General features: G+C 45.1%; 1 protein-coding gene across 3 annotated transcripts in view; it reads right to left on the bottom strand.

The window, feature by feature from the left end:
- myo10l3 (myosin X, like 3) overlaps nt 1-23,614 on the bottom strand; it is a 234,138-nt gene that overhangs the window by 68,872 nt on the left and 141,652 nt on the right. For all 3 annotated transcript variants that reach the window (XM_043694412.2, XM_087989442.1, XM_087989443.1), the window contains 4 exons: nt 19,856-19,979; nt 18,821-19,064; nt 6,542-6,637; nt 5,426-5,519 (listed from right to left, as the gene is read on the bottom strand). In XM_043694412.2, the coding sequence (XP_043550347.1) occupies nt 5,426-5,519; nt 6,542-6,637; nt 18,821-19,064; nt 19,856-19,979 (558 nt within the window). The remainder of the gene's footprint in view (nt 1-5,425; nt 5,520-6,541; nt 6,638-18,820; nt 19,065-19,855; nt 19,980-23,614) is intronic.

The following is a 23,614-nucleotide window of genomic DNA, read 5'->3' on the forward strand; positions in this document are numbered from 1 at the left end:
CTCGAAGGGCAGAATGGCCTACTCCTGCACCTATTGTCTATTGTCTATATGGACTTCAACAAGGCATTTGATAGGGTTCTCTATGGTAGGCTCATTCATAAAGTCAGGAAGTATGGGATACAGGGAGATTTGTCTATCTGGATTCAGAATTGGTTGGCTGACAGAAGGCAGAGAGTGGTTGTAGATGGAAAGTATTCTGCCTGGAGGTCAGTGTTGAGTGGGCTCCCACAGGGCTCTGTTCTTGGGCATCTGCTCTTTGTAGTTTATATAAATGACTTGGATGAGGAGGTTGAGGGGTGGGTTAGTAAATTTGCAGATGACACAAAGGTTGGAGGTGCCGTTGATAGTATAGAGGGCTACTGCAGGCTGCAGCGTGACATAGACAGGATGCAGAGCTGGGCTGAGAACTGGCAAATTGAGTTCAACCTGGATAAATGCAAAGTGATGCATTTTGGAAGGTTGAACTTGAATGCTGAATATAGGATTAAAGACAGGATCCTTGGCAGTGTGGAGGGACAGAGGGATCTTGGTGTTCAAGTACATAGATCCCTCAAAGTTGCCATCCAAGTGGATAGGGTTATTGAGAAAGCATATGGTGTTTTGGCTTTCATGAACATGGGGATTAAGTTCAAGAGCTGTAAGGTTTTGCTGCAACTCTACAAGACCCTGGTGAGACCACACTTGGAATATTCTGTCAAGTTCTGGTCGCCCTATTACTGGAGAGATACAGAAGCTTTGGAGAGGGTGCAAAGAAGGTTTAACAGGATGCTACCTGGACTGGAGGGTTTGTCTACGAAGAGAGATTGACTAAGCTCGGACTTTTCTCTCTGGAGAGAAGGGGGAAGAGAGGTGACCTGATCGAGATATACAAGGTAATGAGAGGCATGGATAGAGTCAATAGCCAGAGACTTGTCCCCAGGACAGGATTGACTGCCTCGAGGGGTCATAGTTTTATGATATTAGGAGGAATGTATAGAGGAGACGTCAGAGGTAGGTGCTTTATGCAGAGAGTTGTGAATGCATGGAATGCATTGCCAGTGGTGGCGGTGGAAGCAGTCATTAGGGACATTTCAGCGACTGCTAGACATGCACATGGACAGCAGTGAATTGAGGGGTGCGTAGGTTAGGTTACTTTATTTTAGATTTGGAATAATCCTAGGCCCAACATTGTGGGCCAAAGAGCCTGTTCTGTGCTGTACTTTCTATATTCTATGATCTATATTCTTTTAGAACAAAGAACAGTATAGTACAGAAACAGACCCTTTGGCCCAACAAGTCTGTACTGACACAAGATGTCTTTCTAAACTAAAATCCTTTTGCCTCTCCACGGTCCGTATCCCTCTATTTCCTGCCTATTCATGTCTCTGTCAAGATGCCTCATAAACATTGCTGCTGTATCCACCTCCACCCCCTCCTCTGGCAGCACGTTCCAGACACTCACCACCCTCTGTGTAAAAAACCTGCCTCTCACGTCTCCTTTAGACCTATCCCCTTTAACTTTAAACCTATGTCCCAGAGTAATTGACATTTCTACCCTGGGAAAAAGACTTGTGACTCTCCATTCTATCCAGGCCTCTCATCAGTTTGTAAACCTTGTTCAGGTTCCCCCTCAGCCTCTGATGTTCAAGTGTAAACGAACCAAGTATGTCCAATCTCTTCTCATAGCTAATACCTTCCAAACCAGGAAACATCCTGGTAAACCGTTTCCGTACCCTCTCCAAAGCCTCCACATCCTTCTGGTAGTGTGGTGTACACAATATTCCAAATGTGGCCTAACTAAAGTTCTATACAGCTGCAGTGTGACTTGCCAATTTTTATACTCTGTGCCCTGACCAATGAAAACAAACATGCAATACACCTTCTTGACTGCCTATCCACTTGTGTTGCTACTTTCAGGGAACTGTGCATCTCTATGCCTAGATCCCTCAGTCTGTTTATTGTTACGGTATACTTTCCTCCTGCATTAGATCTTCCAAAATGCATCAGCTCACATTTATCCAGATTAATTTCATCTGCAATTTTTCTGCCCAAGTCTCCAGCCTATCCTTATCCTGCTGTATCCTCTGACAATGCTCCACACTACCTGCAGCTCTTCCAATCTTTGTGTCATCCACAATCATGTCACTTACATTCTTCTCCAAATCATTCATATATATTACAAACAACTCTGATCCCTGCAGAACACCACTGGCGACAGATCTTCAGTCAGAAAAACACCTTTCCATTCTTCCAACACTCCTCTCTGTCTTCTATGGCTAAGCCAGTTATAGAACATAGAACATAGAACATAGAACAATACAGCACAGAACAGGCCCTTCGGCCCACGATGTAGTGCCGAACATTTGTCCTAGCTTAAGCACCCATCCATGTACCTATCCGATTGCCGCTTAAAGGTCACCAAAGGTTCTGACTCTACCACTCCCACAGGCAGCGCATTCCATGCCCCCACCACTCTCTGGGTAAAGAACCCACCCCTGACATCTCCCCTATACCTTCCACCCTTCACCTTAAATTTATGTCCCCTTGTAACACTCTGTTGTACCCGGGGAAAAAGTTTCTGACTGTCTACTCTATCTATTCCTTTGATCATCTTATATACCTCTATCAAGTCACCTGTTCCCTGGATGCTGCCTGACCAGCTGCGCTTTTCCAGCAACACATTTTCAGCTCTATCAAGTCACCCCTCATCCTTCGCCGTTCCAACGAGAAAAGGCCTAGCACTCTCAACCTATCCTCGTACGACCTATTCTCCATTCCAGGCAACATCCTGGTATTCATTGTATTCTGTATTCATTGAATACAGAAGGGCTTATGCCCGAAACGTCACGTCGATTCTCCTGTTCCCTGGATGCTGCCTGACCTGCTGCGCTTTTCCAGCAACACATTTTCAGCTCTGTATTCATTTCACCAGCTCACCACACATTCCATGTGACTTCACCTTTTGTATCAGCCTGCCTTTAGGAGCCTCGTCAAGGCCTACGTAGACAATATCCACCACCCTGTCCTCATCAATGATCCTCGTCACCTCCTCTAAAAACTCAATTCAGTTTGTGAGACACAACTTCTCCCACACAAAGCCACGCTGCCTAATGATAATAAGTCCATATTTTTCCAAATGTAAATTGGTCCTGTCCCTAAGAATCTTCTCCAATAATTTCCCCACCACTGATATAAGGCTCACTGACCTGTAAATTTTCTCATTACCCCCGTTGCCTTTCTTAAAAAACAGAACCACTTTGGCTTTTCCCCAGTTTTCTGGGACCTTGCCTATGACAAAAGAGGATGCAGAGATTTCCTACAAGACCCCAGGAATTTCCTCCTTCAACTTTTTGGATAGATCCCATCAGGTCCTGGGGACCTGTCTATCTTAATACTTTTCAAAACACCCAACACCTCTCCCCTTTTTATGATGCCCTAGAGTATGAACATGCCCCTCGTAAGACTATTCATCAGGCCCCTCTCCTTTGCAAAGTGTTTGGTAAGGACCTCACCCACTTCCTCCGGATCCACACATAAATTACCTCCTTTGTTCTTGATTTGATCTACTCTTTTCCTGGCTACCATCTTGCTCCTTATATATGTATAAAAACCTTGGGGTTTTTCTTAATCCTGTTTGCCAAAGTCATTCCAAAGCCCTTTGTTTACTTTCTTTCCTGCTTTCTTTACATTTCTCAAGGGCTCTGCCTGTTGTCAGTTTCCTAAATCTTATGTATTCCTCCTTTTTCTTTCTGACAAAGCTCACAATTTCTCTTCTCATCTGAGGTTCCCAAATCTTGCCGTCCTTCCCCTTCACTTTCACAGGAACATGCTGCTCCTCAACTTTAAGTAAACTGGCCTTTACAAGATTCCCACTTGTCAGATGTGGAATTACCCATAAACGGCTGCTCCCAATCTACATTTCTCAATTACTATCATATATTGTATATATATTATAATTAGCCTTTCCCCAGTTTAGTACTTTCACCTGAGGTCTACCTTTGTCCTTATCCAGAAGTGACTGAGAACTTGGGGACTTATGGTCACTCTTCCCCAAATACTCCCCCACTGAAACTACAATCATCTGGCCGGGCCAACTGCCCAGTACCAGGTCTCATACGGCCTCTTCCTTAGCCGGATTATTTATATATTGTTTCAGAATGCAATCCTGGACATAGGAGAAAGTGAGGTCTGCAGATGCTGGAGATCAAAGTTGAAACTTTATTGCTGGAACAGCACAGCAGGTCAGGCAGCATCCAGGGAACAGGAGATTCGACGTTTCGGGCACAGGCCCTTCTTCAGGAATGGACATACCTAACAAATTCTCCCCCATCCAAGCCACTGGTACAAAAGGAACCCCAGTTAATTTAGGAGAAGTTAAAATTACCCACCACAACAACCCTGTTGTTTTCATATTTTTCCATATTCTGTCCACTTAGCTGTTCCTCTATCACCTGCTGGCTGTTGGGAGGACTGTAGTACAATTCCATCAAAGTGATTCCACCTTTCCAATCCTGAGCTGTACCCATAATGCCTCGCTGGATGAGCCCTCCAAGGTATCCTCCCTTAGTACAGCTGTGACATTCTCCTTGATCAGTAACGCAACTACCCCACCTCTTTTACATCCCTCTCTATCTCGTCCGAAACATCTAAGTCCTAGAATGTTAAGCTGCCAGACTTGCCCGTCTCTCAACCTAGACTCTGTCATAGCTACAGTCACGAGTATGTTGTTGGAAAAGCACAGCAGGTCAGGTAGCATCCAAGGATCAGGAGAATCGACATTTTGGGCATAAGCCCTTCATCAGGAATCTTATGCCCGAAACGTTGATTCTCCTGCTCCTCAGATGCTGCCTGACCTACTGTGCTTTTCCAGCACCACATTCTCGACTCTGATCTCCAACATCTGCAGTCCTCACTTTCTCCCTCTGTCACAGCTACAACATTAGAGTTATATATGTTACTCCAAATGCTAAGTTCATCTGCCTTACTTATCATACTCCTCACAATAAAACAAATACACCTCAGACCACCAGTCCCACACGTTCAGTAACCTTCCCCTGACTGTTCCTCCTCTTCGTCTGGCCTTAGTCTCTAACTCTTCCTCGGTAATCTCACCTGCTGACCTACTGCTCTGATTCCCACCCCCTGCACATCAATTTAAACTCTCCCGAGTAACACTAGCTGTAACTGAGAGTAAAACTCCCTACAGACACTCCCAGGACAGGGACACTATGGGGTTAGACACAGCGTAAAACTTTCTCAACTCTTTTAAACTGAAAGTAAAACCCCCTCAACATTGCACCATCAAACATTTCCTGGAACAGTAGTGTTTGATATAAAGTAAAACTCCCTCTCATGGGGCCTCTCTCCATATAAAAGAATTCGCCATCTCTGATGGCTTCATTCTATGTGTTATCGTGAGTTTGAGGTACAGTAAACTGACACTTACCACTGCGTTCTTTGGATTTGCCTGTTCATCACGCATCTCTCGCAGCTGCTGCTGTGTTGCACTATGAACGCCACTCAGTACATTGAACCAATCACTGTCCAGATAAAACACACCAGTGAACAGCATCTCATCATCACCGTGTCCCCTAATGCACCTTCTCCTCTCTCATCCCTGCCCCACTTTCCACATCTCCTCCACCCATCTATCTCCTCTGCACATTAACACTCACCATCAGCCAATTTTCTCCTCAAGACTCACTTGACAGAAGAGCAACAATTAGCCATTTTGGGGATTGAATCAACACATTGACACCAAAGGTGAGAGAATGGGGATTAGCTCTCAGCATATTTCTCCCATTACAGTCATAACACTCCACCACTGGAGGCTGGGTCTTTAGCTGTCTAGGCCTTGAGGTCAGGGGGCAAGCCCTCTCCCCCTCTCAATATCACTTTACCTTTAAAATGGTCATAACTTTCCTCTGAGTAAATATTTGGTCACCTGACCTAATTCCTAATCCCTCCTTCCCTGTGACATGTTGGAATGTTTCGCTTGTTCCTCTGAGGCGTTGTCTGTTTTTTCACTATGTTCACGAAGGTTTACGAATACAAGTTGTTGCTGATTAATGTACACGTGACTAGGAATAGGAACATGGCTGTCAGGTTACAGGCCAGCTCCTGAGAATAGTTCAACCACAAGGAAATATGTAACTAGATGCTGGAGAGCAGGCCAGCACAGAGTGGTCCTCAGTGAGTACATTGATAGGCTGAATGGCCTCCTGCTGTGTTGGAACCATTGTATAACAAAGGAGGAGCACTCAGAAAGCTTGTGATTTGAAATAAACCTGTTGGACTATAACATGGTTTGTGTGACTTCTGATCTTGTCCACCCAAGTCCAACGGCAGCATCTCCACATCAAAGTCATGACAGCTCAAGAAGGCAGCTCGCAATAGCCTTTGACAAAGCAATTGTAGATGGGCAATAAATGCTATCCCAGCCAGTCACCCACATCCCATCGACACAGCCCCACCAGGTTTCTCTGTCCTGAACCCCTTGGAGAATTGTACCTTTGATCTGCACCTCCTCACTTTACTGAGCAACAAAAGGAAAGAAGGATACCTGGCATCCTGAGGAGACTCAGCGACGATGTGATAGATTCTGTCATTTGTCACCACATCTAGAGCATTTTCCTTCTCTCCATTGTCCACAATTTCTCTGCAGAGACAGCGAAACAACATGATAATACATCATCAACTTTGAGAAGATATATAATAGAGGGAGGACAATCAACACAGAAAAGAGGAGTGCATGATCAACCGAGGGAGATGGCTGATCCATGGCAGATACATCCAGGGAGCTGAGAGGTTAGAGTCATAGAGACGTACAGCATGGAAACAGACCCTTCGGTCCAACCCGTCCATGCCGACCAGATATCCCAACCCAATCTAGTCCCACCTGCCAGCACCCGGCCCATATCCCTCCAAACCCTTCCTATTCAAATACCCTTCCAAATGTCTTTTAAATGTTGCAATTGAACCAGCCTCCACCACTTCCTCTGGCAGCTCATTCCATACACGTACCACCCTCTGTGTGAAAAAGTTGCCCCTTAGGTCTCTTTTATATCTTTCCCCTCTCACCCTAAACCTATGCCCGCTAGTTCTGGACTCCCCAACCCCAGGGAAAAGACTTTGTCTATTTATCCTATCCATGCCCCTCATAATTTTATAAACCTCTATAAGGTCACTCCTCAGCCTCCGATACTCCAGGGAAAACAGCCCCAGCCTGTTCAGCCTCTCCTGATAGCTCAACTCCTCCAACTCTGGCAACATCCTTGTAAATCTTTTCTGAACCCTTTCAAGTTTCACAACATCTATCCGATAGGAAGGAGACCAGAATTGCATGTAATATTCCAACAGTGGCCTAACCAATGTCCTGTACAGCTGCAACATGACCTCCCAACTCCTGTACGCAATACTCTGACCAATAAAGGAAAGCATACCAAACGCCTTCTTCACTATCCTATCTAACTGCGACTCCACTTTCAAGGAGCTATGAACCTGCACTCCAAGGTCTCTTTGTTCAGCAACACTCCCTAGGACCTTACCATTAAGTGTATAAGTCGTGCTAAGATTTGCTTTCCCAAAATGCAGCACCTCGCATTTATCTGAATTAAACTCCATCTGCCACTTCTCAGCCCATTGGCCCATCTGGTCCAGATCCTGTTATAATCTGAGGTAACCCTCTTCGCTGTCCATTACACCTCCAATTTTGGTGTCATCTGCAAACTTACTAACTGTACCTCTTATGCTCGCATCCAAATCATTTATGTAAATGACAAAAAGTAGAGGACCCAACACCGATCCTTGTGGCACTCCACTGGTCACAGGCCTCCAGTCTGAAAAACAACCCTCCACCACCACCCTCTGTCTTCTACCTTTGAGCCAGTTCTGAGGGAAGTGAGGAGATGCAGACTACATGGTACAATTCGACAGGGGGTTCAGGTCAGAGAATCCTGCTGGGGGTGTGGGCTAACTATACACAAATTGTTGAAGGTGGCAGGTCAAGTCCAGAGACTCAGTTTAAAACCATACAGGATCCTGTATTTCAAACAGAGACAAATTAAGGCAAATTTTTACCGCTGGGTAAAAAAAAATCTTTAAATGCCCTCCAAGGCTCCTGCTCCTTATCTTAAAGCAGTGCCCCTTGGTTATTGAACCCTAAGGAGAAATGCTTCTCCCTATCTGCTCCATCTATGCCTCTCAGAACTTTCGGTATTTCAATCAGCTGCCCAGTCAACCTTCTTTGCTGTAGGGGAAAACAACCCTAGCTTATCCAAATCATAGCTTATCTAGTCTCTCATCAAAAGTGAATCAGCCCAGCCCAAGCAACATCCTGGTGAATCTCCTCTGCACCATCTCCAGTGCAACCACATCCTTCCTGGAGCGACTGGGCTTGTGTACCCTTGAGTTTAGAAGACTGAGAGGGGATCTGATTGAGACATATAAGATTATTAAAGGATTGGACACTCTGGAGGCAGGAAACATGTTTCCACTGATGGGTGAGTGCCGAACCAGAGGATACAGCTTAAAAATACGGGGTAGGCCATTTAGGACAGAGATGAGGAGAAACCTCTTCACCCAGAGAATGGTGGCTGTGTGGAATGCTCTGCCCCAGAAGGCAGTGGAGGCTCAGTCTCTGGATTCATTTAAGAAAGAGTTGGATAGAGCTCTCAAGGATAGTGGGATCAAGGGTTATGGAGATAAGGCAGGAATAGGATACTGATTGAGGATGATCAGCCATGATCATAATGAATGGTGGTGCAGGCTCGAAGGGCAGAATGGCCTACTCCTGCACCTATTGTCTATTGTCTATAACGTGGTGACATGGGGAAGTATAGTCAAGTGGTATTTATCAGCTGAGTGTTAATCCAGAGACCTAGATGTTGGATCCTGGGTTTGAATTCCCCCACAGCAGAGAGTGGAATTTGAATTAAATGAAACTCTGGAATTAACAGTGTAGTGAAGGACATGCTGATTGTTGGAGAAACATCTGGGTCACTAATGTCCTTTAGAGAAGCAAACTGCCTTCCTGACCTAGTCTGGCCTCCATGTGCCTCCAGACCCACAGTGATGGGGTTGACTCCTAACTGTCTGGGATGGTCAATAAATGCTCATCATCCGGTGAATGGATTTTTTAAAAAACTGCATACAGCTCCATCATAACCTTCTTGCTCTTTTATTCAATGCCTTGACTAATCCAGGCAAGTATTCCACGTGCCTTCTTAACCACCTTATCCTGCTGCCTTCAAGAATTTCTGGACCAACTATTCGTCGCATTGTCCTACATCTTGTTCGCCTTCCAAAAAAGCATTATCTTATAATGTTCAGGATTAAATTCCATTTGCCACTTTGTTCAGTCCATCTGACCAGTCCATCTGTCTAAATCATTTGGCAGTCTAAGACTTTCTTGCTCACTGTTTACCATGCCAATGTTCATGTCTAAATCATTAATGTACACAATACACAGCAAGGGTCAAAAAACTGAGACGTGCGGAATCAAGGGTTACAGGAAAAATGCAAGGTTGTTTCCTGTGATGTGAGGAATATCGAATCAGCCATGATCCTATTGAATGGCAGATCATGCTCAAGGAGTTAGTTCTGATTCCATTTCTTATAAGCTCATGGAACTCTACGGGAGGCAGAGTCTGTGATAGATAAGAGTTACAGGGAAGTAGTTACTCCTAGGCACGAAGAAAGCTGGGTAACTATTAGAAGGGGGATAAAACAATCAGTGCAGCGATCCCCTGTGAACAAGTATACCGTTTATTGTTGGGGGGGATGGCTTACCAGGGGGATGCATTGCGGTGCAGGTCTCTGGTACAGAGCCTGTCCTTGTTGCACAGATGGGAAGGGGGGGAAAGGAAGAGAGTGTTAGTCATTGGGGACTCAATAGTTAGAAGCTCAGATAGAAGGTTTGTTGGGAACGAACGAGACTCGCGGTTGGTGTGTTGCCTCCCAGGTGCCAGGGTCTGTGATGTCTCTGATCGTCTCTTTGGGATTCTGAAGAGAGAGGGTGACCAGCCTCAAGTCGTGGTCCATGTCGGTACCAACGGCATAGGTAGAACACCCCTCAACCTCCTCATCCAAGTCATTTATATAAACTCCAAAGAGCAGATGCCCAAGAACAGAGCCCTGTGGGAGCCCACTCAACACTGACCTCCAGGCAGAATACTTTCCATCTACAACCACTCTCTGCCTTCTGTCAGCCAACCAATTCTGAATCCAGATAGACAAATCTCCCTGTATCCCATACTTCCTGACTTTATGAATGAGCCTACCATGGAGAACCCTATCAAATGCCTTGTTGAAGTCCATATAGACAATAGACAATAGGTGCAGGAGTAGGCCATTCTGCCCTTCGAGCCTGCACCACCATTCAATATGATCATGGCTGATCATCCTTAATCAGTATCCTGTTCCTGCCTTATCTCCATAACCCTTGATTCCACTATCCTTGAGAGCTCTATCCAACTCTTTCTTAAATGAATCCAGAGACTGAGCCTCCACTGCCCTCTGGGGCAGAGCATTCCACACAGCCACCATTCTCTGGGTGAAGAAGTTTCTCCTCATCTCTGTCCTAAATGGTCTACCCCGTATTTTTAAGCTGTGTCCTCTGGTTCGGCACGCACCCATCAGTGGAAACATGTTTCCTGCCTCCAGAGTGTCCAATCCTTTAATAATCTTATATGTCTCAATCAGATCCCCTCTCAGTCTTCTAAACTCAAAGGTATACAAGCCCAGACGCTCCAGTCTTTCAGCATAAGGTAGTCCTGCCATTCCAGGAATTGACCTCGTGAACCTACGCTGCACTCCCTCAATAGCCAGAATGTCTTTCCTCAAATTTGGAGACCAGAATTGCACACAGTACTCCAGGTGTGGTCTCACCAGGGCACTGTACAGCTGCAGAAGCACCTCTTTGCTTCTATACTTAATCCCTCTTGTTATGAAGGCCAGCATGCTATTAGCTTTCTTCACTACCTGCTGTACCTGCATGCTTACCTTCATTGACTGGTGTACAAGAACACCCAGATCTCTTTGTACTGCCCCTTTACCTAAATTGATTCCATTGAGGTAGTAATCTGCCTTCCTGTTCTTGCCACCAAAGTGGATAACCATACATTTATCCACATTAAACTGCATCTGCCATGCATCTGACCACTCACCTAACCTGTCCAGGTCACCCTGTAATCTCCTAACATCCTCCTCACATTTCACCCTGCCACCCAGCTTAATATCATCAGCAAATTTGCTAATGTTATTACTAATACCATCTTCTATATCATTAACATATATTGTAAAAAGCTGCAGTCCCAGCACTGATCCCTGTGGTACCCCACTGGTCACTGCCTGCCATTCCGAAATGGAGACGTTTATCACTACTCTTTGTTTCCTATCAGCCAGCCAACTTTCAATCCAAGTTAGTACTTTGCCCCCAATACCATGCACCCTAATTTTGCTCACTAACCTCCTATGTGGGACTTTATCAAAAGCTTTCTGAAAGTCCAGGTACACTACATCTACTGGATCTCCCTTGTCCAACTTCAGAGTTACATCCTCAAAAAATTCCAGAAGATTAGTCAAGCATGATTTCCCCTTCATAAATCTATGCTGACTCTGACCTATCCTGTTACTACTATCCAGATGTGCTGTAATTTCATCCTTTATAATAGACTCCAGCATCTTTCCCACCACTGAGGTCAGACTAACTGGTCTATAATTTCCTGCTTTCTCTCTCCCACCTTTCTTAAAAAGTGGTACAACATTAGCCACCCTCCAATCTGCAGGAACTGATCCCATATCTATTGAACTCTGGAAAATAATCACCAACACATCCACGATTTCTCGAGCCACCTCCTTCAGTACCCTGGGATGTAGACCATTAGGCCCCGGGGACTTATCAACCTTCAGACCTAACAGTCTCTCCAAAACCAAATCCTGGCAAATATAAATTCCCTTCAGTTCAGGTCCTTCAGCCACTGTTACCTCAGGGAGATTGCTTGTGTCTTCCCCAGTGAACACAGATCTGAAGTACCAATTCAATTCTTCTGCCATTTCTTTGCTCCCTGTAATATATTCCCCTGTTTCTGTCTTCAAGGGTCCAATTTTAGTCTTAACCATTTTTTTGCCTTTCACATACCTAAAAAAGCTTTTACAATCCTCCTTTATATTTTTGGCCAGTTTACCTTCGTACCTCATTTTTTCTCTGCGTATTTCCTTTTTAGTAATCCTCTGTTGTTCTTTAAAAGCTTCCCAGTCCTCCGTTTTCCCACTTATCTTTGCTATGTTATACTTTTTCTCTTTTAACTTTATATTTTTCTTAACTTCCCTCATCAGCCACGTCCACCCATGTCTCCTCCTAGGATCTTTCTTCCCTTTTGGAATGAACTGATTCTGCATCTTCTGCATTATACACAGAAATATCTGCCATTGTTCCTCCACTGTCATCCCAGCTAAGGTACTGCACCATTGAACTTTGGCCAGCTCCTCCCTCATAGCTCCATAGTTCCCTTTATTCAACAGAAATATTGTCATTTCCGATTGTACCCTCTCCCTCTCAAATTGCAGATTGAAGCTTATTGTATTATGGTCACTACATCCCAATGGCTCTTTCACTTCGAGGTCCTTGATAAATTCTGGTTCGTTGCACAATACCAGATCCAGAATTGCCTTCTCCCTGGTAGGCTCCAGCACCAGCTGCTCTAAGAATCCATCTCTGAGGCACTGCACAAAGTCTCTTTCTTGAGGTCCAATACCATCCTGATTCTCCCAGTATTCCTGCATGTTAAAATCCCCCATAACAACTGTAGTGACATCTTTGCGACAGACCAATTTCAGCTCCTGATTCAACTTACATCCGACATCCAGACTACTGTTTGGGGGCCTGTAGATAACTGCCATGAGGGTCTTTTTACCCTTAGAATTTCTCAGCTCTATCCACACTGACTCTACATCCCCTGATTCTAGGTCCCCCCCCGCGCAAGGAACTGAATATCATCCCTTACCAACATGGCCACCCCACCCCCTCTGCCCGTCAGTCTGTCCTTACGAAAGCACGTGTAGCCTTGAATAATCATTTCCCAGGCCCTGTCCACTTGAAGCCACGTCTCAGTTATCCCCACAACATCATAACTGCCAATTTCCAAAAGAGCCTCAAGCTCATCCATCTTATGTCTAATGCTTCGTGCATTCATGTATAGTATTTTTAATTTGTTACTGCCGTCACCCTTCCCATCAACTCCTATTTCACTCAACCTTACAGCATGATCCCTTTCTGAGTTTTCTGCCTCATTGATACAATTGTCTTTCTTGACTTCCCTTGTTCTAACTTTCCCTTCAATTTCCTTCTTAAACATCCAGTTTGTCCCCTCCCCCCCGCTATTTAGTTTAAACGTAGCTGTGTTGCAGTAGCAAACCTGCCTGCCAGAATGCTGATCCCTAACCTATTAAGGTGCAAACCGTCTCTCTTATATAATTTATGTTTACCACAAAACATACCCCAGTGATCCAAGAATTTAAATCCTTGCTTCCTGCACCAGTTCCCCAGCCACACGTTCAAGTCCATTATCTCCCTGTTTCTGGCCTCACCAGCCCGAGGAACTGGAAGCAAGCGGAGATAACCACGTTGGATGTCCTGCTTTTCAGCCTTCTTCCTAGTTCTCCAAAGTCCCGCTGTAGTATGTTCCTCCTCTTCTTCCCGACATCATTTGTGCCGACATGTACCAACACCTCTGGCTCTTCACCTTTGTCCTTAAGGATTTCCTACACCACATCTACTGCTTGACCATTGTCGACCTGTCTTGTCACCTCCTCAAATAACTCAATAAGATTTGTGAGGCATGACCTGTCCCTCACAAAGCCATGCTGACTACCTTTAATCATGCAATGCTTTTCCAAATAGTCATAAATCCTATCCCTCAGACTTCTTTCCAAAACATTGCTGACCACAGACATAAGATTGGTCTGTAATTGCCAGGGATTTTCCCATTCCCCTTATTGAAAAGAGGAACAATATTCACTTCCCTCCAATCCTGTGGTACAAATACCGTGGAGAGTGAGGAATCAAATATCCTTGCCAGCGGCTTAGCAACCTCCTTTCTCGCTTCCCGGAGAAGCCTAGGGTAAATCTGGTCTGGCCCTGGGGACTTATCAATCTTAATGTTTTCCAAAATTTCCAGCACATCAACTTCATCAATCTTGATCTGGTCAAGCCTGTATCCCAGCTCCTTCATGAAAACCGAAGCAAAAAACTCATTTAGGGCTTCCCCTATCTGCTCAGACTCCACGCACAAGTTCCCTACGTTATCCCTGACTGGCCCAACCATCTCCCTGATCATTCTCTTATTCCTCACATGAGTTAAATGCCTTTGGGTTCTCCTTAATCCTTCCTGCCAAGCCTTCTTCGTGCCCCCTCCTGGCTCTCCTCAGTCCATTTCTGAGCTCCTTCCTAGTAAGCCTGTAATCCTCTAAAGCTGTGCTAGATCCCTGCTTCCTCTGCCTTACGTAAGCTGCCTTCTTCCTTTTGACGAGAAGCTCCTCTGTTCTCATCATTCAAGGTTCCTTAATCTTACCCCTTCTTACCTGTCTCAGTGGAACAAAGTTGTGCATCACTCGCAACAACTGCTCCTTAAATAGTCTCCACATGTCTGCTGTGCCCTTTCTGTGGAACAATTGCTCCCAGTCTGTACATCCCAACTCCTGTCTGATAACGTCATAATTTCCTTTTCCCCAATTAAATATCTTCCATCGGTAACTGCTCCTTTCCCTCTCCAAGGCTATGGTAAATGTGAGGCAGTGTTCTCCTACTGTGAGATCTGACACCTGTCCTGGCTTGTTGCTGAGCACCAAATCCAAAATGCCCTCTCCCCTCGTCGGCCTGTCTACATACTGAGTAAGGAAACCCTCCTGAACACACCTGACAAAAACGGCTCCATCCAAACCATCTGCACTAAGGAGGTTCCAGTCGATATTGAGGAGAAAGTGAGGTCTGCAGATGCTGGAGATCAAAGTTGAAACTTTATTGCTGGAACAGCACAGCAGGTCAGGCAGCATCCAGGGAACAGGAGATTCGACGTTTCGGGCACAGGCCCTTCTTCAGGATTCCTGAAGAAGGGCCTGTGCCCGAAACGTCGAATCTCCTGTTCCCTGGATGCTGCCTGACCTGCTGTGCTGTTCCAGCAATAAAGTTTCAACTAAAGAAATTGTATCACTTGTTAAGTCGAAGAGGGAGGCTTATGTGACATTGAGGCAAGATGGTTTAGATGATTTACAGATGGAGAGTTACAGATTATCTAGGAAGGATTTAAAGAGAGAATTAAGAAAACCAAGGAGGGGACATGAGCAGTCTTTAGCAAATAGAATAAAGGAGAATCCTAAAGCTTTCTATAGGTATGTGAGGAATAAAAGGATGACTAGGGTAGGAATAGGGCCAGTCAAAGACAGAAGTAGGAAGTTGAGTGTGGACCCTGTGGAGATCAGAGAGGTGATAAATGAATATTTCTCATCTGTTTTCACTCAGGAAAAAGAGAATATAGTAGAGGAGAAGAATGAGATACGAGATATTCGACTATAAAGGATTGAGGTTAGTAAGGAGGAGGTGTTATCAATTCTAGAATGAGTGAAAGTAGATAAGTCCCCTGGGCCGGATAGGATTTATCCGAATGTTCTCTGGGAAGCCAGGGAGGAGATGGCGGAGCCTTTGGCCTTGATCTTTGAATCGTCATTGTCTCCAGGTTTAGTACCAGAGGACTGGAGGATTGCAAATGTTGTGCCCTTGTTCAAGAAGGGCAGTAGAGATGACCTAGGTAATTATAGACCAGTAAGCCTTAGTTCTGTTGTAGGAAAGGTTTTGGAAAGGATTATAAGAGATAAGAGTTATACTCATCTAGCAAGCAACAATTTGATTTCACGTAGTCAACATGGTTTCGTCAAGGGCAGGTCGTGTCTCACAAAGCTCACTGAGATTTTTGAGACGGTGACCAAGCTGTAGATGAGCGTAGGGCAGTTGACGTGGTATACACGAATTTAAGTAAAGCCTTTGATAAGGTTCTACATAGTAGGCTGTTGGAAAATATGCAGAGGCATCTGGTTGAAGGTGATTTAGCAGTTTGGATTAGAAACTGGCTTTCTGTAAGAAGGTGGTTGATGGAAAATATTCAGCATGGAGTCCAGTTACTAGTGGTGTGCCATAAGGATCTGTTTTGGGAACATTGCTGTTTGTCATTTTTATAAATGACCTGGACGCAGGCATAGGTGGATGGATTAGTAAATTTGCAGACGACACTAAAGTCGGTGGAGTAGTGGACAGTGTGGAAGAATGTTACAGGGGGACTTGGATAAATTGCAGAATTGGGCTGTGAGGTGGAAAATAGACTTCAATGCAGCTAAATGTGAGGTGATGCACTTTGGGATTAACAACAGGAAGGCAGAATGGTCAATGGAAAGATTCTTGGTAGTGTGGATGTGCAGAGGGATCTTGGTGTCCATGTACATAGATCCCTGAAAGTTGCCACCCAGGTGGATAGTGCTGTTAAGAAGGCATATGGTGTGTTAGGTTTCATTGCTAGAGGGATTGAGTTCCGGAGCTGTGATGTCATGCTGCAACTATACAAAACGCTGGTGCGGCCACACTTGGAATATTGTGTACAATTCTGGTCGCCATATTTTGGGAAGGATGTGGAAGCGTTGGAAAAGGTGCAGATGAGATTTACCAGGATGTTGCCTGGTCTGGAGGGAAGGTCTTATGAGGAAAGGCTGAGGGACTTGGGTCTGTTCTCCTTTGAGAGAAGAAGGCTAAGAGGGGATTTGGTACAGATATACAAGATGATCAGAGGATTAGATAGCAAAAAGAAAATGCTGGAAATTTCAGCAGGTCTGGCAGCATCTGTAAGGAGAGAAAAGAGCTGAAGTTTTGAGTCTAACTGACCCTTTGTCAAAGCTGGATAACAAAGCTTTGACAAAGGGTCAGTCAGACTCAAAACGTTAGCTCTTTTATCTCCTTACAGATGCTGCCAGGCCTGCTGAGATTTTCCAGCATTTTCTCTTTTGGTTCAGATTCCAGCATCTGCAGTAATTTGCTTTTATCCAGAGGACTAGAGAGGGTAGACAGTGAAAGTCTTTTTCCTAGGATGATGATGTCAGCGTGTACGAGGGGGCATAGCTACAAATTAAGGGGTGATAGATTTAAAACAGATGTTAGAGGCAGGTTCTTTACTCAGAGAGTGGTAAGGGTGTGGAATGCCCTATTTGCCAATGTAGTTAACTCAGCCACATTAGGGAGATTTAAACAATCCTCGGATAAGCACATGGATGATGATGGGATAGTGTAGGGGGATGGGCTTAGATTAGTTCACAGGTTGGCGCAACATCGAGGGCTAAAGGGCCTGTTCTGCGCTGTATTCTTCTATGTTCTATGGACACTGGCTTCCAGTCACAAAAATAGCCTTAGACCATCTACTTCCTGTCACTAAGCCAATTTTGGATTTAAATTGCTAAAGTGCTCTGGATCCCATGTGCTATTAACCTCTGAGTCTTCCATGAGAGACCTGAACAAAATCTTGACTGAAGTCCATGCAGACTACATCTGTTGCATTGCCCTCATCTGCACATTTAGTAACTCGTCAAAAAATTCAATCAATCCTGTCAGACATGATCTCTGCTGACTATCCTTGATGAGTCCTGGCCTCTCCAACTGGAAATTAATTTTGGCCCTATGAATTTTCAGACTACAGATATCAGACTCAGTGGCCTGTATTTCCTGGTTTATCCCTCCTACACATCTTGAATTATGGTACAACAATATCTGTCCTCCAGACCTCTGCACCCATCCTGTGGCCAAAGAGGAATTCAAAATTATTTCAGGGCTCCTGCAATTTCATCTCCTACTTCCCACAGTACCTCGGGATACATCTCATGCAGGCCTGACACCCTCTCCTTCTCAATGCCAGTGTGTTCAAGGAGATTATAATCCTAGCTCTGATTTGGAGACTTGCATTATCCTCTGGCATGGGAATCCAGATGTGTAGCTGTATCTTCTAGCTGCACACACTGATTGCTACTTTGATCCCTAACAGACCCTACTCTTTCCCTAGTTATTCTTACATCCCTTATACTTATAATTCGGAGATGCCGGTGTTGGACTTGGGTAGACAAAGTTAAAAATCACACAACCCCAGCTTACAGTCCAACAGGTTTGTTTGGAAGCACAATTATTGGAGCATTGCTCCTTCATCAGATGGTTGTGAGCAGTGCGCCGAAAGCTGGTGTTTCCAAATAAACCTGTCAGACTATAACCTGGTGTTGTGTGATTTTTAGCCTTATACTTATATAATGCCTTTGGAATTTCCTTAATGTTATCCACCAGGGTTCTTTCATATCTGCTGTTTGCTCTATGTTTTTATTCTACGATTCTATCCTAATTTTGCTTTAACATAACCCACTGTATTTTGAATATTCCTTAAGGGCACCTGCTGTTTCAAGTCTCAGTATCTAACATAAACCTTACTTTTATTTCTTACCCATCTTGTATATCCCTTGATAACCAGCATTCTCTGTACTTGTTGGTCCTAGACATCACCTTTATCTGATCAAGTTGGCCCTACACTGCTGATTATCCTTTTGAATGTCTCCCACTGCTCTGACGTGTATGTTCCTACAACTAGCTACTCCCAGTTCACTTTGGCCAGATCCTGTGTTATTTTATGAAAATTGACCCTCGATTACAATCAGTGTTTGGGGATGTGGGGGTGGGGATGGGAGGGATGGGGTTGGGGGATCGGGTGGTGGGGGGGGGGGGGGGGGGGGTAACAGCTGAACTGAATAGGTGGAGGTGGCTCTGCCTCACCTTGCCCCTCGGATATCGATCGTCCCTTTCAGCTTCTCTTCACTATCATTCTCAAAATACATGAGTCGGGTTTCTCGCAGCACAAACCAGCGACGTTTCCAGTTCCTGCGAGACAGTGTGGACATTCCACCACCTTTCTTGTACAGCCAGCCTGACTTAAGGGCCTCCTGCTTGGCACGGAACCACATGAAGGTCTCATCCTTCAGCACACACCAGCGTCGTTTCCACGGGATCATCAGGCCTCCTGAATAAGTCAAACAGCACTGGTCAGACAAGGACAATGGGAAACGGCAAAGGATAATCCCCAACAACCCCCCCATACCCTGTGAGACTGGGCCATACGAACCCCACAAGCGGGGCTGTGTGAGACTGAGTGCTCCCTACCCGCCCTGGAGTCTTGAGAGACTAGGCCTTCCCCACTCCACCCCCCCCCAACCCCATCCCAACCAGTGGGAGCTGTGTGGGGCAGTGCCCTTCCTACAACACTGATCCCTGTGGGACTCGGCTGACCTGTTATTGTCCTTTGGGACCAGGCTCGACACCCCACTGATTGGAGCATTCCCCCAGTGCCAGCAAGACTGAGCCCAAACTCAGTCATAACAGGGACACAGCATGGAAACAGACCCTTCGGTCCAACCAGTCCTTACCAACCATAATCCCAAACTTAACTAGCCCCTCCCCCACCACCACTGGCTGTACTTGGCCCATATCCCTCCGAACATTTCTTATTCATGTGTTTATCTGAATGTCTTTTAAATGTTGTAACTGTGCCCACATCCACCACTTCCTCAGGAAGTTTATTCCACACATGAACCACACAGTAAAAAACTTACCTTTCATGTATTTTTTAAATCTTTCTCCTCTCATCTTAAAAATATGCTCCCTGTTCTTGAAATTCCCACCCTAGGGAAAAGACACCTGCCATTAACCTTATCTATACCTCCCATTATTTCATAAGCCTCCAGATGATCACCTCTCAACCTCCTACCCTCAGACTCTCTGCTCCCCAGTATTGTGGTCCAGAGAGTAGCTCACCTTTCATGTAGAGGTAACCATGGAAGTATGGGGCCCTGGACCCGCTGGTAATGGGCATTCGACAAGTGTTGAACTCTTCATCAGTATCTGCTCGAAGGTCAAGCTCCTCCTCACTGTCCATGAACTGTCCAGAAAGAGTGATAATGAGTGATTCCAGAAGCCCCGTGTACGATAACAATATAAGAACTAGGAGCATGGGGAGGCAATTCAGCCCCTTCAAGCCTGCTCCACCATTTCAAATGATCATAGCTGATCTCATCACTTTCCTGTCTGCATAATCGTTATAATCGTTCCCATAACCCTTCTAAATATTACTAATTTTAAAGCTGACTGTCTACTGCACTCTGTGTTAGTGAATTCCACAGATGTACAAACCTTTGAGAGAAGTGATTGTGTCTCAGAGTCATAGAGCACAAAAACAGACCCTTCGGCCTGACCAGCCATCCCAATCTGACGTAGTCCCATTTGCCAGCACTTGGCTTATGTCCCTCTAAACCCTTCCTATTCATATACCCAACCTGATGCCTTTTAAATGTTGTAATTGTACCAGCCTCCACCACCTCGTCTGACAGCACAGTCCATACACACACCATCCTCTGCATGAAAACTTTGCCCCTCAGGTCCCTTTCTAAATCTTTCCCCTCTCACCTTAAACTATGCCCTCAAGTTTTGGACTTCCCCATCCTAGGAAGACGACCTTGGCTATCGACCCGATCCATGCCCCTCATGATTTTATAAACTTCTATAAGGTCACCCTTCAGCCTCCGTGCTCCAGGAAAAACAGCCCCAGCCTGTTCAGCCTCTCCCTATAACTCAAACCCTCCAACCTTGGCAATATTCTTGTAAATCTTTCATGAACCCTGAAGTTTAGCATTTTTCCTGTGGAAGGATGATCAGAACTGTCTTCTAAAAGTGACCCCATCAATGTTGTGATGACATCCCAACTTCTATACTCAATGTTCTGGCCAATGAAGACAAATGTGCCAAATGCCTTCTTCACTATCCTATCTACCTGAACTCTACTTTTAGGGAACTATGCACCTGCATCCCAAGGTCTCTTTGATTGGCAACACTCCCCAGGACCTTACCATTAAGTGTGTAAGTCCTGCCCTGATTTACTGTTCCAATATGCAATTCTTCACATTTATCTAAATTAAACTCCATCTCCCACTCCTCAGCCCATTCATCCATCTGATCAAGGTCCCATTGCACTCAGAGATCACCTTCTCCACTTTACCAGCTATTTTGGTGTCATCTGCAAACTTACTAACCACACCTCCTATATTTTCATCAAAATCCTTGTGGCACACGGCTGGTCACAGGCCTCCAGTCTGAAAAGCAACCCTCTACCAACACCCTCTGTCTCCTACTTTCAAATCAATTTTGTAGCCAATTGGCTAGCCCCCTCTGGACCCCATGTGATCTAATCTTATTAAACAGTCTACCATGTAGAACCTTGTCAAACACTTTGATGAAGTCTATATGGAGAACATCTACAACTCTACCTTCATTAATCCTCTTCATTACTTCAAAAAAACTCAATCAAATTAGTGAGACACTATTTCCCATGCACAAGGCTATGCTGACTATCCCTAATCACTCCTTGCCTTTCCAAATGCAAGTAAATCCTGTCCCTCAGGATCTCCTCCAACAACTTACTCCTCCACCACTGACATTAGGCTCTCTAGTCTACAGTTCCCTGGCTTTTCCTTACAACCTTTCTTAAATAATGGCACCATGTTAACCAACGTCCAGTCTTCTGGCACCTCACCCATTTCTGATCTAAATATCTCAGCAAGGGGCCCTAGCATCCAACAAAGGTTTGGGATTCACCTGATCAGGTCCCAGGGATTTAAAGACAAAGAAAATGGATCCAAAGAAAGGGAGTTCATGCAATGCTGACAGGGTGGCTTTTTGGAACATCGTGTGATGGAGCCCACAAGGGAGCGGGCTATTCTGGACTTAGTGCTTTGTAATAGAACATAGAACATAGAACAGTACAGCACAGAACAGGCCCTTCAGCCCATGATGTTGTGCTGACCACTGATCCTCATTTATGCACCCTCAAATTTCTGTGACCATATGTATGTCGAGGAGTCTCTTAAATGTCCCCAATGACCCTGCCTCCACAACTGCTGCTGGCAACGCATTCCATGCTCTCACAACTCTCTGTGTAAAGAACCCGCCTCTGACATCCCCTCTATACTTTCCTCCAACCAGCTTAAAACTATGACCCCTCGTGTTAGTCATTTCTGCCCTGGGAAATAGTCTCTGGCTATCAACTCTATCTATGCCTCTCATTACCTTGTATACCTCAATTAGATCCCCTCTTCTCCTCCTTTTCTCCAATGAAAAAAGTCCGAGCTCAGTCAACCTCTCCTTATAAGGTAAGCCCTCCAGTCCAGGCAACATCCTGATAAACCTCCTCTGAACCCGCTCCAAAGCATCCACATCTTTCTTATTATAGGGCGACCAGAACTGGACGCAGTATTCCAAGTGCGGTCTAACCAAAGTTTTATAGAGCTGCAACAAGATCTTACAACTCTTAAACTCAATACCCCTGTTAATGAAAGCCAAAACACCATATGCTTTCTTAACAACCCTGTCCACTTGGGTGGCCATTTTAAGGGATCTATGTACCTGCACACCAAGATCCCTCTGTTGCTCCACACTGCCAAGAATCCTATCCTTAATCCTGTACTCAGCTCTCAAATTCGACCTTCCAAAATGCATCACCTCGCATTTATCCAGGTTGAACTCCATCTGCCACCTCTCAGCCCATCTCTGCATCCTGTCAATGTCCCGCTGCAGCCTACAACAGCCCTCTATACTGTCAACGACACCTCCAACCTTTGTGTCATCTGCAAACTTGCTGACCCATCCTTCAATCCCCTCATCCAAGTCATTAATAAAAATTACAAACAATAGAGGCCCAAGGACAGAGCCCTGTGGAACACCACTCACCACAGACTTCCAGGCAGAATATTTTCCTTCTACTACCACTCGCTGTCTTCTGTTGGCCAGCCAATTCTGTATCCAGACAGCTAAGTTCCCCTGTATCCCATTCCTCCTGACCTTCTGAATGAGCCTATCATGGGGAACCTTATCAAATGCCTTGCTGAAGTCCATATACACCACATCCACAGCTCGACCCTCATCAACTTTTCTAGTCACATCCTCAAAGAACTCGATAAGGTTTGTGAGGCATGACCTGCCCCTCACAAAGGCGTGTTGACTGCATTTAATCAAGCTCTTCCAGATGGTCATAAATCCTATCCCTCAGAATCCTTTCTAACACCTTGCAGACGACAGACGTAAGACTTACTGGTCTGTAATTGCCGGGGATTTCCTTATTTCCTTTCTTGAAGAGAGGAATTACATTTGCCTCTCTCCAGTCCTCAGATACGACTCCAGTGGAGAGCGAGGATGAAAAGATCTTCGCAAGTGGCGAAGCAATTGCATTTCTCGTTTCCCAAAGCAGCTGAGGACAAATCTGGTCCGGGCCTGGTGACTTGTCAATCTTAATGTTTAACAACATTTTCAGCACATCAGCTTCCTCTATCTCTATCCATTTCAGCATGCACACCTGCTCTTCAAAGGTTTCATTCACTACAAAGTTCGTTTCTTTCGTAAAGACAGAAGCAAAAAACTCACTTAGGGCTTCCCCTACCTCCTCAGAGTCCACACACAAATTCCCTATGCTATCCCTGATCGGCCCTACTCTTTCTTTGACCATTCTCTTATTCCTCACATAAGTGT

Source organism: Chiloscyllium plagiosum, unplaced genomic scaffold (genome assembly GCF_037043375.1).
Source record: "Chiloscyllium plagiosum isolate Xiang-an unplaced genomic scaffold, Cpla_swu_hap1 HiC_scaffold_7, whole genome shotgun sequence".
In the NCBI taxonomy this organism is placed as follows: domain Eukaryota; kingdom Metazoa; phylum Chordata; class Chondrichthyes; order Orectolobiformes; family Hemiscylliidae; genus Chiloscyllium; species Chiloscyllium plagiosum.